At 42.0% G+C, this 18,810-nt stretch overlaps 1 protein-coding gene and 2 long non-coding RNA genes across 7 annotated transcripts; 2 read left to right on the top strand and 1 right to left on the bottom strand.

Moving 5' to 3' along the window:
• The first annotated feature begins 264 nt into the window (after window positions 1–264).
• Window positions 265–13,847, top strand: LOC116222480. Its single transcript, XR_004164687.2, has 3 exons — window positions 265–635; window positions 717–797; window positions 13,144–13,847. It is a non-coding gene; the product is annotated as an uncharacterized LOC116222480 (long non-coding RNA).
• On the top strand, window positions 1,173–13,847 carry LOC105907829 (von Willebrand factor A domain-containing protein 5A-like). 5 transcript variants are annotated; one of them, XM_042709202.1, is made up of 19 exons: window positions 1,173–1,581; window positions 1,975–2,058; window positions 3,866–4,068; window positions 4,564–4,786; window positions 5,126–5,295; window positions 5,399–5,513; window positions 5,695–5,870; window positions 6,033–6,121; window positions 6,229–6,373; window positions 6,587–6,666; window positions 6,806–6,920; window positions 7,115–7,273; window positions 7,676–7,779; window positions 8,585–8,832; window positions 9,449–9,562; window positions 9,995–10,063; window positions 10,181–10,317; window positions 12,858–12,981; window positions 13,063–13,847. In XM_042709202.1, exons 2-19 carry the CDS (start codon window positions 2,016–2,018, stop codon window positions 13,140–13,142), a joined length of 2,394 nt encoding a protein of 797 aa, XP_042565136.1. In that variant the 5' UTR covers window positions 1,173–1,581; window positions 1,975–2,015; the 3' UTR covers window positions 13,143–13,847. The 5 variants fall into 5 exon arrangements, with proteins under 5 accessions (XP_042565136.1, XP_042565137.1, XP_031432647.1 ...); XM_042709203.1 differs by lacking the exon at window positions 1,173–1,581 and adding an exon at window positions 1,589–1,722; XM_031576787.2 differs by lacking the exon at window positions 1,173–1,581 and having other exon boundaries at window positions 1,762–2,058; window positions 13,063–13,143; window positions 13,280–13,847.
• Window positions 13,848–17,215: 3,368 nt separating this feature from the next.
• Window positions 17,216–17,926, bottom strand: LOC122133245. The gene is made up of 3 exons (XR_006152648.1): window positions 17,824–17,926; window positions 17,444–17,556; window positions 17,216–17,254 (listed from the first exon to the last, which is right to left on the bottom strand). It is a non-coding gene; the product is annotated as an uncharacterized LOC122133245 (long non-coding RNA).
• Window positions 17,927–18,810: the final 884 nt, after the last annotated feature.

Below are 18,810 nucleotides of genomic sequence, written 5' to 3'. Positions count from 1 at the left end.
TATTTTTAAATACATTGTGCTCCTGTAGTCCATGTAAAAGTATGTGTGTATCTAAATACTGTCTCTGAATTGTTATTGTATGAATGGATTCAGATTTATTTTTATATTTACATTTAATCATGTAGGAGAGACGTTTGACATGGAAGGCCGTGCTATGCTGGATGACGAAGGCGGGTTTGATGTCCAAGGTACAATCTTTAATTCAGTCAATTGTTTGATGTATATTTTCCACATATAATTTCTGTAACATTCATTTTTGTTTATCTTGCTGCCTATTTTCATCTGAATTAATGTGTCTCACAGATCCCCTCCTTAAGCTGATTCTCCAGAAAGCCACGGGGTCATGGGAAATGGACTCCTCAATGGCTAAAGTGTTGGAGAAGTCAGATGACGAGTTGGCCAAACTGATGCCCTTGGGGGTAAAAAGTGGTCTTATATTAATCATCTCAACAAGCCAAAGAGCTACAGCAATCATAGAATAATTTTAGGAATGTTGAACCTAGTTATGCATCCTGTCAAGGCTGTGTGGGCTACAACTCTGGCTCTGATTTGGCTCTATGGTTTGCGGCTGGAGGCCCAGGAAGAATGGCAGTTTGTAGCCATGAAGGCAGCGTCCTGGATTCAAGCTCAGAAAGGTAAACTTGTCTCCTCTCAGTCTTTGCCAGTCTAAAGACGTGTGTGTTTTCTAGTTCTCACATTTACCTTTTGTGTTGCAGTGGGCTGTGTGTCTCAGTGTGTGCAGGCTGGAAATGCTCTGCTGGGATGCCAGGTGCAGCAGAAGACCCTGGGGCTCTGAGGTGACCATGGACGGATTATGGACATGTAAAAGCCCCCAACACCACCACCCCCCGTATGCGCGCGCCTGCAAAAATTGGATTTACAGGATTTACAGCGCACATACACATTTCCTTACACAGCGCAGGTACACTCAATTAAAGCCAACAGAAAAATACACCTCTTCACTTCACGCACAGGCTCTGGCTTAGGGGCCCTCTGAGCTCATGGGCCCCTGGGCCTGGGCCCGTTCGGTAATCCATCCCTGGAGGTGACCATTCCTGTCCCTCTGTAGAATGTGTCATTAATTAAACGGACACAAACACATCGGACTCATCACTGATTCAGATGACAAATTGTAGTCCTGCCCAGATAGTTTCCTGCTCTATCTCTTCCCGATAATAAAATATTTCTTGTGCTTTCCTTGGAGTTCTTACTTTCTAAGTCTACTTGGCAATGAATATGTGCTTTTCCAGGGTCAATTTTTGGTTGACTAAAATAAAACAAAATGGTTCTGCTGGTCGTCCTCAATGAATAGGGTGATGCGCAGTTAAAGGTATATATTCCAAATCACGCGGACCACCATCACTTTTCTTTTGGCATCCCACTGCTGTAGCCTACCAAAAGGTCTTGAGGGGGATGCTGCAGCTTTAAGTATGATATCTATGCAGTTGTTGACTCATATTAAGATGAACGGCTGTATTTCTTTTAGATAAAATAATTTCTCCTTTCTGCTTTGCTTTATTTCACTTTCGCTTTCGGTGAGGGGAATTGCGTGGTCCTTCCGTCCGGAGGAAACTTCTATTTGTAAGTGTATAGGTTCCTGGTTACTGTAATAAAAGAACGACCGCTGTAACTTATCAAAATAATCTTGATTAAAGTCGGTACTTTGCCAGAATGACTTTGCAATACCATGACCAAAGTTGAGTCGAAAAGGGCGACGTCTAGGTTTGTGATAGGCTACTTATACACTGCGTAGGCTTTTTTTTTTTTTATCAAGAAACTGTTGATCTTTGTTGTTTATTCCGGGTTTTTTCCCGGAGACGAGCACATTCGCCAATACAATATGGCTCTAGTTTAGAGCCTGATCGAGTTTAGCAGGCTATTTCCTCAGTATTTGGAATGCAGGCGTGGTGCTAGACTGGAATGCTAATGCCCACTGTTGTATGTGAAATAAAAGGTCCCTTCGTAAATTTGTAGGCTTTGCTTCCACTTTAAAATTGAAGAGCTGAAGCGTCAACATGATGAACTGCTGTGGTCTGGTTACGGTCAAGAATGAGCCAGGTATGTATGGAGGTCGATACTGCATATTTGGCTTATATTTTTGTGTTGATCGTTTCTGTGTTTTTTCTGGACTTTAATACAAGGCTACTGTAGGGTTTGTGGAAAACGGAAGCAGTGTCAGCGTTTCGCCTATTTTAACTGCCTGCTTTCATTGGTCCGATGTAAGATGAGTGTAGGCTACAGTAGGCTGGCTATACGATGATAAAGTAGGAGAACCAACTAATAATAAATTATTATTTAAATTTGAAATGAGTGCCAGCCAATCGAGGGAAGCCTGAAAAAGTATAATTAATAAAGTATATTTTTATCAACCTATCGTTGGTGCAGGCTAAATTTAGTTTTCATACGTGAAAATAACTATAAGAGCCATTTCCTACAGAAACTAATACTGAAACTTCAGCAACGGAAGAGACAGTAATTTCCCTACCGTTTCTTTACAGTTATTGTGGTAAACAGACACAGGTTTATCTCTGTACGGATCTTTTCCATGTTTTCAGACACTCACAATAACATTATGAGCCTGTCAAAACAAGCTTTGACGCAGATGCTTGCCCAAGGGATTAGCCTACATTGTAGCCTATAGGCTAGCCGTTTTGCGGATGTTGGTTATAGCATTCTAACTCAATACTTGGACCCCAAAATATCTCAAATAAATAGGGCCAAGTTTGAAAAACCCCGATGTTGCCCTTGAAGTGGTCTGTTTCAGGCTTTCCATTGTGTAAAGCCCTGTTTCAATGTCCCGTCCCTGTAAAATTCAAAGAAAGTAATGGGAATCACCATAATCGAAGAAACCCAATAAATGGACTAAATCGCTGTTCATTTAAAGAATCAAGAAAGAGATACACTTCAGTCTTGTTCAGCAACACCTATATCTGTCAATGCATATACCGGTAACCAGTTTCATGTTTCATGATAAAATGGTCAAGCCCATCTCTATTAACTCTCAGCTAGGCCAAGCCCATCTCTGTCAGTGTTCCAATACCATTACTAAAGGAGGCTTAGCATAGAATTTAGCACAGCTAAGTTTTTTTTTCAGATACTGACTGGTAATTTCTAAATCCAAGCAAGGCCATGTACTAGCTACAATTCCTCTGTTAAAATCATCCTGTCCATGCAAACACAGGTGAAGCAATGTCATGGGGTAATCTTTGGGTCATTCTGAAGCACCTACTGTACATCATGTATACGTATATGCAACACTTATGTCAATGTGGGAGTTGAGTTCACCCCTCCCTGTGCACACATAATGACTGAAAGGAAGGTATGTTGTTGGAACATTCCTAGCTAACTGCTTAACGCAGCGAGATGATGGTGATATATAATTACAGCTGATGATCAAACCCAAGACGGTCAAAGAGACTATTTGTTTTTTTCATCATGGTTACCAGAATGTAAGCACAGTTGGTGATAGTTTTCTAAAGCAGTAGCTTACGTCTTCGAGCAAGTTTAATTACTATAAATACACTTAACATTGCAAGTTCAGCTTTAAGTTTCTTCGATGCAGTTACTAAAAGGCTAAATTAAAATAAAATGTATATTTTATATAATAGAGCAGTATGATGTAATTATTTAATTTCATGAGATACATTTTTGTCGGTAGCCAGTATAACATCCTGAAATTCATTTTGTGGTGTATGATAATGTGAGTAAGATATAAACATGCCTGTCATTCTAGCTGCCAAGCCAATTCACCATATAGACCAATTTTTTTATTTCTTTTAGAATTGAAGTTGAATTGAAGTTTAGGTCAGTGCGTATCTCTGTAAAGATTCAATCAGTTTCTCGCTCATAAACTGTCCTCCTCCAGTTCCTCTGAAGAGCGTGGCGGTGGATGTGCGTGTGCAGGGACATGTAGCCACAGTGACCTCCACTCTGCTGTATGTGAATGGAGAAGAGCGCCCCCTGGAGGCTGTGTTTGTGTTCCCCCTACCTGGAGAATGTGCCCTCTGCCACTTCAGCGCCAAATTAGGAGACACAGAGGTGGTGGCAAAGCTGCAGGACAAACAGAAGGTGAACCATTTGAATGACACTGATTTATGTTTACATGTGTAACTTAACAGCATGACTACAATGTGTATATAGTGCATAATATGTAGGCTCCTATGTGACTGTATTGGGAAGGTTATATGCATCATCACTGACTACATCTGTGATCTGTGATCTATGAACAAATATTGATTCATCAGTGCATAATATGCAGGGAAAAGGAAAGCAATGGATCCGATACGTGTAACTGAATACCGTACATGGATATGAGGAAAGAAAGTTTGTATATAATATATACACATGAAGTAATATTTAAGCATTTTCTTCTTTGTGTAATATCTGGCTGAAAGTAATGATTCATTTCGTTCTACATATGAATTTAATGATCTGTCCATACACTATCACCTGACTGGGTGTATATTATTAAAAAAAGTCGTCTTTGCCTTAATGTGAAATAGGTGTTTTGTAATAGTGACTGTACTTGATGTATAATAATGTTTATACTTCCCCTTGGTTCAGGCACGGGAGCAGTATGATGATGCGTTGAGCTCAGGCCATCAGGCTTTCCTGCTGGAGGAGAGTGATCAGAGCCCAGACATGTTCCAGCTGAACGTGGGCAGCCTGCCTCCAGGAGAGAGCGCTGCCATCACTCTGGTCTACATCTCAGAGCTGGCCATGCAAGCTGATGACGCCCTGCGCTTCTGTCTGCCCGCTGTGCTCAACCCCCGCTACACACCCCAGGGTGAGAGCCAGAAACCTGGAGGCTTGTGGTGAAGAGGCCTGGCATACCTCTTCTAACAACACACTATCTTTGCATTGAAGAACTGATAAGAGTTTTAAGATATAGAGCTCATCCTGCCTTGTAGACCATGCTCACCGTTAGTTAGCGTGAGCGCTAAGCCTCCTGTTACTTTGATTTATGTGTGATTGGGGGCAGCGCCTGAATATTAGAAGCCAAAATTGTCCAAATGTTATTCTTAAAAACAAAGCTAGGCAAAGTTGAAGGTAACAATGTTCCTTAACATGTTCATAACACTCAGTTCATAACACAGTAGCATTTCTCCCAACTCTCTCCTCTCAGAAATGGACAGGAGTAAAATGGCCACTGTGACATCAGTCCCAGCTGGTATGGTGCCCTACACTTTGGCTCTGAGTGCTCACCTATCCTCCCCCCAGCCCATCTCTAAAGTGGAGTCCAACTGTGCTCTGGAGCCACTGGTTTACCTAAACGCAGACAAAACACAGGCCACGGTATGGTATGGGGTGGGGGTCAGGGGACATGAATGTCTGTCTGAAGAGTAGCAGTAGTTATTTTGTATTGTATTTTATTTTATTCCTCTTCATGATCCTCCAGGTGAGTCTCTCTTCAGGCCACGTGTTTGATCGGGATGTGGAGCTGTTGCTGTATTACCAGGATGCTCATGAGCCCACTGCCATAGTGGAGGGTGGACAGGACAGTGCTGAGCCAGGTGAGGGGTTGTGTTCTTCACCTGCTGATAAACTGCACAGTTCTATGGAGCTCACTGATCATTGTTTTATCATAGGCTGTGGGTTGTAAAATAGTTTACCAAACTGATTTAATATGGCTTGATGTAGAAATTCAATTAAGTAAATTAAAGTAAAGTGCCCTCCTCTCTGTTTCTCTCTTAGGCTCTTTGATGGGTGACCCTGTGGTTATGCTCAGCTTTTACCCAGAGTTCCCTGCTGCAGTAACATCCTCACTTGCCACTTGTGGAGAGTTTATTTTTGTGGTGGACCGATCAGGCAGTATGGACTGCAGAATGCATTCAGGAAAAGACGCAAAGATGCGCATCGAGAGTGCCAGGGTATCATGATTGTATATTACTATATTGCTAGAGAGTACCTAAACTGACAAACCTGCCAAATCAGGCCTTGTCATTACTTCTTCTCTTTGGCAATATTCCACATTTGTCGTAGATGCTTTTCCATGGTGGTTTACTACTCAATCTAATTCCTATAATCTTCAGGACACGCTGCTCCTTCTCTTGAAGAGCCTTCCCATGGGCTGCTTTTTCAACATCTACGGCTTTGGATCCCGTTTTGAAAGTTTCTTCCCGTCAGCATGCTTTCCCATTCATCTGTCTCACTTAAATATTATCTATTTTATGATGCTTCAGATTAGGTTTTGACTCTTTCAATATGATGGCTACTGTCCTCTTGCAGGAAGAGCGTGGAATACAAGCAGAACACAATGGATGAGGCTCTTCAGAAAGTGAATGGAATGAAGGCAGACATGGGGGGCACTGAGATTTTGCAGCCTCTGAAACACATCTACAGCCAGCCCTGCATTCCCAGTCACCCCAGACAGGTAGATTATCGGACACATCACTGTGACTCACTTCACCTGTTAGGAGTCTAAAAAGTCTGCCTGCCCTAATGAGCAATAATTGTGCCTTTAGCTGGTTAGTCGTTATGTTCAAAAGGTACTACAAGAGGGCTGAGCAAAACCTCTTCCATACAATACATATTTCATACTGAATGTGTGCTCCCAGGTAACACATGTGGTTTCTCTTTTTCCTAGCTCTTCATTTTCACTGATGGAGAAGTGGGAAACACTAAGCAGGTTGTGGACTTGGTGAAGCTGAATGTCAATTCTCACCGGTATGTGATAGGTCACACCACACAAAAAATGACTTCAACAGTGTTTCGGGTGTTTTATTAGTTTGTGCATAAGAGAAGTGTTTTTAATATATACTGTATATAAAAAAGATATAAACTAACCTCCATATGATGTGTCCAGGTGCTTCTCTTTTGGTATCGGACAGGGCGCCAGCACTGCTTTAATCAATGGCTTAGCCCAGGAGGGCTCTGGGCATGCTCAGTTCATCACCGGAACAGACCGCATGCAGCCCAAGGTAGGAGGAGATGGAACTTGTGTGCAGACAACTGGAGTTGAGAAAGAAAGACAGAGATTCATTCACTACTGAGGGTGTGATTGTACTGAACAAGGATAGTACACTAAATGAACTGAAGGACTGGCGGGTGATGTGGTAATTTTGTTTCATTAATCCTCACAGATACTATTTGACTTTTCACACCCCCCTCTCAGGTGATGCAGTCTCTCCGCTATGCACTGCAGCCAGCAGTGAAGGACATCTCTGTTGTCTGGGACCTTCCAGATGGTGTGTCAGTCACCACTTTGTCTCCTCCACTCAAAGTGCTCTTCCATGGCCAAAGGGCTCTGCTGTATGCTCAGCTCAAAGGAGAGGTGAGAGGACATCTCAATATTACCTCTCCACCGGTCTTGTGTGGTTATTTTGAACCTGTAAAGGTTATGGATAAATAGGCATTGCCAACCTGGTTTGGAGTGAGGGGCTTTATAGTTGGAGTACCAGTCTTTTTATTCTGGTGACCATCAGAACACAGAAAATGTGTTTTGACCAACATGTGTCTAGGAGGATTGTAACTCATAACATGTGTGTAGGACTATTGTACCGTTGTAGACAAATGAAAAAGCTCCCCCATACAAACAATGGAGCAAGCAACACAAAAGGCTTATATATGCTTTAGATTTCTTGTTCTTTCTGTTCATGTTTTACATTTTCTGGACTTTCAGATGCAAGATGATATAGTGATGACACTAACATCATACTGCATTTCCTGTTTTTAGAGCTCAGGGAATCCTGAGGGATCTGTGACAATACAGTACAACCTGTTGGAGGAGACGGTCAAAAACCAACTCGGCTTCTGTCTCAAACCCACAGGAGACACAGGGTGAACATGAGTTTTTGTTTGCTCTGAAAAAGAACCCTATTTCAGGAACTTAGATCCTTTTCACCTCTCAGTTTCAAGGCCCAGGGCTGATTTTGATTTCATGAACCTACTGTAGTTTCAGCAACATTCTGGTAAAGGGTAAGAATATCGTAACAGTATAAATTATACACTGTTACTGATCTACCCTTGAGACTTGGCCTCACTAGAAATGCCAAAAAGGCACTAGAGAGGTACTAGCCTTGCTAATGATCTTAACCGAATGCAGTTATTTTCTATATTCTGTATTATCTTGGCAATAACAAAAAGATCATTATCATCCGTTTAGTTTTCCAAACATTCTTTTTGAAAAATAGTGAAAGATTCCAATGACAACATGAAGAAAGAAAGTGTCAAACTAAAAACATTAAGGATTTTGAAAGCATAAATCCCAATGCATCATTAAACAGCAAACAACTATATCAAACAGGTGTTAATGATCAGCAACATAAGCAGGTTGAACTAAAATCATCTCCAAGATTCTTGGAAAAACCTACCTGCCAAGTATACCATGTATACCAAGTATACAGAGAATTGATGCTGTTTTGGAAGGCAAAGGGTTTTCTGTGAACTTTGTGTGTTGTTAAAGGTACAGTCCACGATTCTTTTCTTTCACCTGAATTGTGGGCTGTACCTTTGTATTCTCAATTTACAGCAGTTTGTCTTCCAAGTAGCTAAAACCTCTCCATAGTATTGTACATATACACATAGTATTGTAAATATAAACATTCAGAGATTTTGATCTCCCCTGGTCTTCCCCACACTGCAGAGTGACCCTCCACCGGCTGGGGGCTCGGGCCCTGATTCGCTCGCTGGAGGTGGTGGAGAGGGCAGGAGGGCCAGAGGCAGCGGCCCTGAGAGAGGAGCTGCTGCAGCTCAGCCTGCAGTCTGGAGTCAGCAGCACACACACCGCCTTCATCGCCATCCACAAGGGCAGCGGACAGGCTGTGCAGGGACCACTGCTCCGCAGAACCATACCAACCCCAATGCTCAGTGGGTCTTCTTCTATGTCTGTGTGTAGGTGCCATATGCGTATTTAATGATTTTGGGATAAAGGCCTCAATACATGATTGTTTATGAAAGGTATTTAGTATTAAGTTCATGATTTGATAATTGTTATTTACATTATTGTATAGTAATTGTACTATTTAGTATTAATTAATATATCCATTGATATATAGATTTGATTGATTGATAATATAGGTGCCTGTAGCTTTAAGGTCATTTGTTTTGGGGCTAACTGCGCTGCCGTAGCCGGGCAGTATATGATCTGTGGATGGCACGAGAAGTCAAGGAGTCTCACGGTTTTCTGACCGTGTCGTGTGAACGAAAGGTTTCAAGATATGTAAAGAGTGTCAGTCAGGGATACAAGTTTTACATTACATTAGGTGGATTATTTAGTGTTTGTTAATGTCTTTGCTAAAAAATAAATCTTAAAAAATCATCTCTGTTGGAAGACAGACCTTTTTTGGATTAGAACACGCGTCAGCCATAGGCTCCATTAAGAAAATAAGAAGAGTTTTACTGGGAAACCCTACACTGTGTGTCTTCTGATCCCACAGTGATTCTATGCTGAAGAAAATAACTTACAGGTTCTTCTGTTCACATTTTATTTCTGATTTATTTTTGCCAGTCATGTCTGGTTTTGGTGGTTTTGGTGGTTATGGCTGTCTAGCGGGCCGTTCAGCGGGCCCAATTGAAAAGGCCCGAAAGAAAAGAGGGGATCGTATGGGTGCAAAGAGAACTGGTAAGTGTTCAGCCACGTCATCTACCCTCGTCATCTATCTTATTTAGCAGTGCCAATGTGCTTTTCAATGGCCTCAATGGCTCCTATGGGTCGATTGATGAATGGGTCGAGTGGTTAGTGTTCATCCACGTTATCTACCCTGTTGTTGTATTATCTCGTCTCAGTTGTAATACGCTCCACATATATCATAAGTTCGCCCACCTGATCCATTTCCAGGGTCTTGCTTTGCTCCATACATTTGTCTGTCGCAGTGTGTTTTAGATGTAATGATGTACTGATGTTGCAAAGCTGAAAAGACGAGTCAAGGACAAAAGCTATTTTTAAATACATTGTGCTCCTGTAGTCCAAAGTATTTGTGTATCTAAATACTATCTCTGAATTGTTATTGTATTAATGGGTTCAGAGTATTTATATTTACATTTATTCATATAGCAGAGACTTTTGAAGAAGGTTGCTATCATATGCTGGATACGAAAGATATCCTGGATAAGAAGGTCCAAGGTACAATCTTCATTTTAGTCAATTGTTTGATGTATATTTTCCACATATTCTGTAACATTCATATTTGTTTATTTTGCTGCTTATTTTCATCTGAATTAATGTTTCTTTGGCTTTTAGAACCAGAGTCCCTCACAGATCCCCTCCTTCAGCTGATCTCTCTCCAGAAAGCCACGGGGTCATGGGAAATGGACTCCTCAATGGCTAAAGTGTTGGAGAAGTCAGATGACGAGTTGGCCAAACTGATGCCAGTGGGGGTAAAAAAGTGGTCTTATATTAATCATCCCAACAAGCCAAAGAGCTACAGCAATCATAGAATCATTTTAGGAATGTTGAACCTAGTTTGCATTCTGTCCATAACATAGATACATGGTAGCTATCCAATTAAAAATAAATAGATTTACCAATGTTTCCATACTAAATCATTCAGTCATGTTTTTGTGTTTTGATGCCTTGTTTTAGTGTGACATGTTTAAATGGGCCTGGAGGACTGCACCCCTCTGGACATCATGTTCAGTTTAAAATGAGGTGATACATCAACAAAGTGTATTTGAGGATGTTATAAAAAAACGAGTTACAAACCAAAACTACCTTTTAAAAATAGTCAAACCTCCATGTAACTTTTTTTAATGCGATAATCCAATTCCCCAGAATGTGTTATCTGTTATCTGTTATCCACCATTCATGCACCCCCTGAGATACTCTACATCCTACTGAGCACCCCCAGAACCACGGACAGCTCACTATAATGTCCTTGGTTTGTAATTCATCTGTATAAACAAAAAGTAAACACACATAATATAAATAACATTATATGAGATGAACTAACCAATAACTTTTTATCTGGATTTCAAACAGGTGATTTGCACCTCAACTTGCACACAGCATAACATATAACAATAAACTCTACTGTACCTACCAATTTGAACTGGACTATAATGGACTACAAAACTGTACAAATTAATATACATGCTATACAAACACAGAGACACAGATTTTCCAGAGATAAATAAACAGATAAATATTACAGCGAGTGATTGGCAAGATTATAGAGGTATGTCTTAAGTTAAGTGTGCGTTTAAAGGTTTCAACCGTTTCAGCCATTCTTAGGTATGCTGGCAGAGTATTCCAAAGGCTGGGGGAATAGAAACTAAAAGCTGCTTCTCCATGTGTCTTTGTCCTGGCCTTTGGAACTGTTAGGAGTTCAGTGCCAGAAGACCTCAGGGATCTACTGGGTGTGCACCTTGAGAGCATGTCTGTTATATATTCAAGTGCATGACTATGGAGTGATGTATAGACTAGTGAGAGAATCTTGAAATCTATTCTGAAACTAACAGGTAACCAGTGCAGTGATTTTAAGACTGGTGTGATGTGTGCCCTTTGTCTTGTTTTAGTGAGCACTCGTGCTGCTGCAATCTGTAATGTTTGTAATTGATTAATGGCTTTTTTTGGTAGACCAGACAAAAGCATGCATCAGTCTTTCAGTGTCAGTCTGAGAGAGCAACGGTTGCACCTTAGCAAAGTTTCTTAAGTGATAAAAAGATGTTTTAATTATATTTTTGATTAGGGTTTCAAAATTGAAATATGAGTCAAATATGACACCTAGGTTTCTGGCCTGGTGCTTGGTGTTAAGTGTTTTAAAATGTGCAGATAGTTTCTCTCTTTCGTTTTTTTCACCAAAGACTAATACCTCTGTTTTATCTTGGTTGAGCCGGAGAAGGTTTTGTGACATCCAGACATTTATATCAGCAATGCAATTTACCAAGCAATCAATAGAGCTGTAGTTGTTGGGTGTTACAGAAATATAGAGCTGGGTGTCATCTGCATAGCTATGATAATTGATGCTGTGCGTCCTAATGACATTACCAAGTAACATGTATAGACTGAAAAGTAAGGGCCATAAAAGACACACATCCACTTTACTGTGCATAGTATTGTTACTTTACTCATTGTGTCACTGTTGTGATTGGTCAAGAGGGGTTGCAAGTGAATTATTTGTGTCTGCTCTCATGCACTCATAAGAACAGGAAGATATTCACATTAAATTTAAGAATATAAAATAGAATATATATCTTTTTCTATTCTTAAATTGATCTACAGCAGAGTCCATACATTGTTTGTAGGGTTAAACTGTATGTGTATGTTTGCGTGTACGTGTACGTGTACGCGTGTGTGTGCGAATGTGTGTAACGAAAAGAGCAACTTAAATGTAGCCGATTCAAGGTTACTATTGTGGCTTTTGCATGGCGCCCAAATCATTCTCATCTAAAACTTCAACCAGTGGTGATCAAATTGTCCAATTAGTATTCATCACTTTTTGATTTTTCTTATTTTTCACATAATGACTGGATTGTGCAGAAGGGATTACGTTCAGGCAACATTCGAGAAATGCGTTCCAGCTAAATTAAACGACCCTGTGTGATTCACACACACTGTCAGTTCTCTTGTAGCCTAATTGATATTCTATATTCTCATTGATATTCATTATCCCATACATATTAGACATTGTGATGTCACACTAGGGAGTTACACTAGGGTCCATGCATTTATTTTTGGTTCTGAGACTGCAGTCGGCTCGATCCATGTAACCTGGGGGTTCGTGTACCCCACTTTGACAATAGTGATATTAGGGTATTGCATGTTTAATTGCCTTCATGTATTTTTTTCATAACTGATGTTGAATTGTCACCAAAACACTTTGCCCTAGAACATCAAGGAGAAAGCATATTGCATTTTACTGGATCTTATACAACTGTCTGTTTCCAATTCTGTCATGACAGTATATGTCTGTGTTTAGGCAGACAAGGCTGTGTGGGCTACAACTCTGGCTCTGATTTGGCTCTATGGTTTGCGGCTGGAGGCCCGGGATGAATGGCAGTTTGTAGCCATGAAGGCAGCGTCCTGGATTCAAGCTCAGAAAGGTAAACTTGTCTCCTCTCAGTCTTTGCCAGTCTAAAGACATTTGTGTCTTCTAGTTCTCACATTTACCTTTTGTGTTGCAGTGGGCTGTGTGTCTCAGTGTGTGCAGGCTGGAAATGCTCTGCTGGGATGCCAGGTGCAGCAGAAGACCCTGGGGCTCTGAGGTGACCATGGATGGATTATGAAACCATGGGCCCCACAAATAAGAGATACATAACAGCGACTTCACACAGAGGCTCTGGCTTAGGGGCCCTCTGAGCTCATGAGCCCCTGGGCCTGTTCGGTAATCCATCCCTGGAGGTGACCATTCCTGTCCCTCTGTAGAATGTGTCATTAATTAAACGGACATAAACACATCGGACTCATCACTGATTCAGATGACAAATTGTAGTCCTGCCCAGAAAGTTTCCTGCTCTATTTGTTCCCGATAATGAAATATTTCTTGTGCTTTCCTTGGAGTTCTTACTTTCTAAGTCTACTTGGCAATGAATATGTGTACTTTTAGTCGAGTGCGGCTGTTCTTGCTGACGTTAGAATCATTTATGGCGTCAGAGTTAGATAAATTAGCTAAATCTTAAGTATATAAACCCTGTGCGATGTTAGTGAAATTGCTTCACTTTCATCCTTGTGATGTGAGTGAGCCCGATTGCAATTGTTTGTAATAAATATACTGATCTACAACTCCGGAGTCCTGAGATAACTTGAGTGAAATTTCACCTAACAATACCTGTCCTTCTGTAGAATGTGTCATTAATTAAATGTGACAAACATATCGGACTCATCACTGATTCAGATGACAAATTGTATTCTTGCCCAGATAGTTTCCCATTCTATTTGTTCCCAATAATAAAATATTTGTTGTGCTTTCCTTGGAGTTGACGCTGTTCTTACTTTCTAAATCTACTTGCCAATGAATATGTCCTTTTCCAGGGTCAATTTTTGGTTGAGTAGTATAAAACAAAATGGTCCTGCTGGTCGTCCTCAGTGAAATGGGTGATAAGCAGATCCTTGAGGAGTTAAAGGTATTCCATAGTAAGCCTATATTCCAAATCACGCGGACCTCCATCACTTTTCTTTGGGCATCCCACTACTGTAGCCTACCAAACGGTCTTGAGGGGGAGGCGGAGGCTTTCATTTTAACTTGGTTAAAGTTGACTCATGAAGATGAACGGCTGTATTTCTTTTAGATAAAATAATTTCTCCTTTCTTCTTTGCTTCCTTTCGCTTTCGGTGACAAAACGTCGGCATTTCATCTGGAGGAAACTTCAATTTGTAAGTGTAAGCTATAGCTTATCAAAATGATCTTAATTCAAGTTGCCACTTTTCCCGAATGACTTTGCAATACAATGACCAAAGTTGAGTCGAATAGGCCGACGTATAGCTTTGTGATGGGCTACGTATACACTGCGTAGGCGTTTTTTTCATCAAGAAACTGTTGGTCTTTCTTGTAAATTCCGGGGTAATCCCGGAGACGAGAACTTCAGCCAATATACAAGATGTTTAGATGTTTGGAGACAACTGAACGAGTTTAACAGGCTATTTTTTTTTTTCAAAGTTCAAAGTACTTTATTTGTCATTGTCACAAAAACAACGAGACAGTAGAGGCAGCAACAGACAGCTAAAAATGTAAGTTGCTGTGGACATTAACTGCCACAGTTAAATAATAATAGATAACAATGAATAAATAAATAAATAAATATCCCTGAGTAAATTAAAAAAGAAATATATACATTGAGGTGCATCAATAGTTGCAGGGTGCAGTGTTAAGAGTGCAGTCTATGGGGGCGGGCCGGGCCGGGCCGGGGGGGAGGTGGGGTGGTTTTGGGTGAGCTGTTGAGAAGCCTTATTGCACGAGGGTAAAAGCTCTTTGCCATTCTGCAGGTGCGTGCTTTTGTTGATCTGAACCTTTTCCCTGACGGGAGTAGCGGGAACAGATAATGGGCAGGGTGGGAAGGGTCCGTGAGGATGCGATTTGAACGCTGCAGGCATCGGGAGGAGGAGATGGAATAGATGTCGGGCAGCTCTGCTCCGATGATCCTGCCCGCTGTTTTAATCAGCCTCTGGATGGCTGCCTGCTCCGCCTTTGTGCAGCTGGAGAACCATACGTTCAGGCAGTATGTCAGCACACTCTCTATAGCGCAGCGGTAGAAGTTGCTCAGTAGTCTCTGAGGAAGGTGTTCTTTCCTCAACTTCCGGAGGTAGAAGAGGCGTTGCTGGGCTTTCCCCAAGACGGAAGCTGTGTTGTTGTCATGACAACTCCTCCGTCAGCGTTAGACCCAGAAACTTAAAAGAGGTGACTCGCTCAACCTCTTCCCCGTTGATGTAGAGTGGGAGATGGTGATTGTGCTGAGCAGACTTCCGGAAGTCAATGATCATCTCTTTTGTTTTCTTTAAGTTGAGACTGAGGTTGTGCTCAGAACACCAGGCTGCCAGGTTTCCCACTTCTAGCCTGTAGGCAGCCTCATCGTGGTTGGAGATGAGGCCAAGCACTGTTGTGTCATCTGCAAATTTAAAGATGTAGTTGGATGGGCAAGAGGGAGTACAGTCATGGGTGTAGAGAGTGTATAATAGTGGGCTGAGCACGCAACCTTGTGGGGCGCCAGTGCTGATGGTCAAATTCGAAGAGTGGTGCTTCCCCAGTTGTACTCTCTGTGTGCGATTGGTCAGGAAGTCCAATACCCAGTTACACAGTGTAGCACTGAGGTTTAAGTCCTGAAGTTTGGAGATGAGTTTGCCTGGAAGGATCGTATTGAAAGCAGAACTGTAGTCTATAAATAGAATACGGATGTAAGTGTTCTTTAGCTCCAGGTGCTCCAGTGCAGTGTGAAGCAGCAGGGCTACTGCATCCTTTGTAGATCTGTTCGCTTTGTAGGCAAATTGGTGTTGGTCAAAGGAAGCTGGTGTGATGCCTCTTATGTGTTTCATGACCAGCCTTTCCAAACATTTAGCAGGTATGGGGGTGAGAGCCACTGACCTATAGTCGTTCAGGCATGTGACCGCAGTCTTTTTTGGCACAGGTATGATGGTTGATGCTTTGAAACATGGGGGGACATGTGAAAGGGCTAGAGAGCGGTTAAAAATGTCTGTAAAAACCTCTGTCAGCTGGTCCCCGCAATTCCTTAGTACGCGGCCTGCCACACCATCTGGTCCTGCCGCTTTCCTGGGGTTGATGGTTTTCAAGCAGAGTCTGACCTCGTGGGGGCTCAGAGTGGGTGCAGCAGCGTCAGAGGGTAGGGGCAGAGGCAGCTGACCAGTGTTGTCCCTGTCGAACCGTGCATAGAACTGATTCAGCTCTTCAGACAGGGTAGCACAGCTGGACGGGGGGGATGACGCAGTCCCTTTGTAGTCCGAGATTGCCCTTATTCCCTCCCATACTTGTCTCGGATTGGTGTGAGTGTTGAAAAGTTGCTCAACACGTTGCCTGTGCTTGGCTTTTGCAGATTTTATGCCTCTCCTCAGTGCTGCCCTGGCTACGCTGTACGCTGGTGCATCACCTGATCTGTAGGCTGCGTCTCTGGCCTTTAATAGTGTACGCACCTCTCTGCATATCCATGGCTTTTGGTTGGGGAACACTCTCACAGTCCTCCTTCTTGTGACATTGTTCACGCAGAAGTTGATGTAGTCCATAACTGAAGATGTGTATTCCTCCAGTGCCATTTTTGGGTCAACAGGAGCTTCCGGGCTGTTAAATATTGTCCAGTCCGTGCTGTCAAAACAGTCCTGTAGCTGAGGGATGGCATCCTCATTCCACTCTGTTATGGACTTGGTGGCAGGCCTTGTCGCTTTTATTCTTTGTTGGTATGAGGGGTACAGGAACAGCGAGAGGTGGTCAGACAGGCCTAGGTGGGAGTCAGACTGTACTTTGTAAGCCTTAATAACATTAGTGTACACCTGGTCTAGTGTCACACTGCCTCTTGTTGCACAGGTCACGTTTGGATGGAATGTGGGGAGCACAGATCTGAGATTAGCTCGGTTAAAATCTCCTGCTACAATGAAGGCGCTGTCTGGGTGTGTGGCCAGTCTTTTACTTATGTAGACATGTAGCTGCATGATGATGAGGAGCGCGACAGTGCCCTTGTTTCTGTAAAATGTTTTTGAAGTTTTTCACCTTATTACACCAGGCCAAACCCACTCTCAACAGGGCACTGTCCCGCTGCTCATCATCATCCCTGGCATCCAGTGACAGCAAAAGAGATGGCTGGTGTTCTCCTCCTTGCCTCAGTTCTTCAAGAAACAGCTGCATGGCTTCTAGGGGGGTATCTGCTGTTTTCCATGCTTTTTGTGAGACAAGGATGGAATGTGTGTAATTATACTTTACTGATCATGAACAGTTTCATTTCCAAACAGGATATAAAATGTTGGATTCATGTAAGGATTTAGCTGACATGATGATTGTATGAGCAGTTGATCAGGTCCAAGACAGCTTTAGTGTCTCCCTATATCACAATAGTCTTGCTTTGTTACCTGTTGCTAAAGAAGTTGTCAAACGAAGGGCTGATCGAGCCACAGAGGAATCTGCAGATGAAGGGCCTGGAACCTCCACATCAGGCTCCACAATTGTGTTGTTGCAGAAGGATCTTACAACAAAGGGACATAACACAAAACATTATGGCACATCTCAATACCACAGTAATTGTGTAGAATAGCTTGGATCCTCTTTCGTTACCATACATTGCTTACCATACTCTTACAATCCTTTCACAACCTTTAACCTTTAAAACACATTTTATTCACCAAGCACAATTGTTTTCTGTGCCATTTCTGTTTGTACACTTCCTATGCTATAGCTGGAAAATAAATGCTTTCACATGTGATACTGCATTAAAATGAACAAGTTGTTTTACCTTTCTGCACAAACACTGCCATGAAGAGGGAGCACTGAAGTAGGAAATACTTGTTGGCATATAGGGCACACCTGGGCAAGCCTGAGCCATGTTCTCCACCATGTTCTGTTATTAAAAATATGGTACAAATTCCCATTCAAAATGTTGTTACGAAGAGATATGGAATCATTATCTTATATCGAACAACACTGCCGCCTATCATTTCACTGTCGAAAGCTAGTTAGTTAGCTAGCTCCATTGTTAATGTTTGGTACAGCTAACAGTAGCTAGCTAATTAACAAGAACCAAAGTAGTAAGGCAGGGCTCTCAAGTGTCACGCATTGAGCGTGACAGTCACTCATTTCGGTCTTTAGTCACGCACTCCCGCCACACATCGTTTTTCTCACGCTCTCAAACTCTAGGCTATTTAATGTGTCGCAGCGCGCAAACATGACCTGGCCGCGCTGCCCTCACCATGGAGGAATCAAGCACGTCTCCCCGAATCCCCTGGGCTTCTGCCGTGAGGTGCCACTTATCAGCCAATCAAAAGAAAAAATGGGCTACACAATAGCCAATCCGAAAAATACATCTTTTGTATCTGGGTAAGATTTAATCCAGCAACCAATTAAAATAAAGCATCCTAGAATTGCGCGCGATTGATCTTCCGGAGCTCCAAGCATCAGTCTTCTACAAAGAGTAAGTCGTCTCCTGTTACAACACATTTACAATGGTTTGACACAAGCAATGACAACTTGACTGCAGTTAGAAAATATTTCCCAGATGATTAGCATCAGTTTTTAATGAGTGTTTGTAGCTAACACAGCCTGCCTTTACACTATAGCTTTGACTCCGAACTTCGTTAATAGGCTATAATAAATTCGAGTAGGCCTATTAAAAATATATATAGCCTATAATTCGAACGAATATTAGGCAGCCCTTAATATTCAATGATGTTATGGGCATTATTTTTGGTAAATGTGTTTGCTTGAACATTCTATTCAGATTCCG

Source organism: Clupea harengus, chromosome 11, assembly GCF_900700415.2.
Source record: "Clupea harengus chromosome 11, Ch_v2.0.2, whole genome shotgun sequence".
In the NCBI taxonomy this organism is placed as follows: domain Eukaryota; kingdom Metazoa; phylum Chordata; class Actinopteri; order Clupeiformes; family Clupeidae; genus Clupea; species Clupea harengus.
This window is presented reverse-complemented; position numbering and strand designations above follow the sequence as displayed.

Bases quoted from the DNA above. Each gene is read 5' to 3' on its own strand.
- LOC105907829 (XM_042709202.1), top strand. From the start codon at position 2,016: ATGATGAACTGCTGTGGTCTGGTTACGGTCAAGAATGAGCCAG. The intron at 6,374-6,586 runs GTAGATTATCGG...TCTTTTTCCTAG, and splicing joins TTCCCAGTCACCCCAGACAG to CTCTTCATTTTCACTGATGG. The intron at 10,318-12,857 runs GTAAAAAAGTGG...GTCTGTGTTTAG, and splicing joins CCAAACTGATGCCAGTGGGG to GCAGACAAGGCTGTGTGGGC.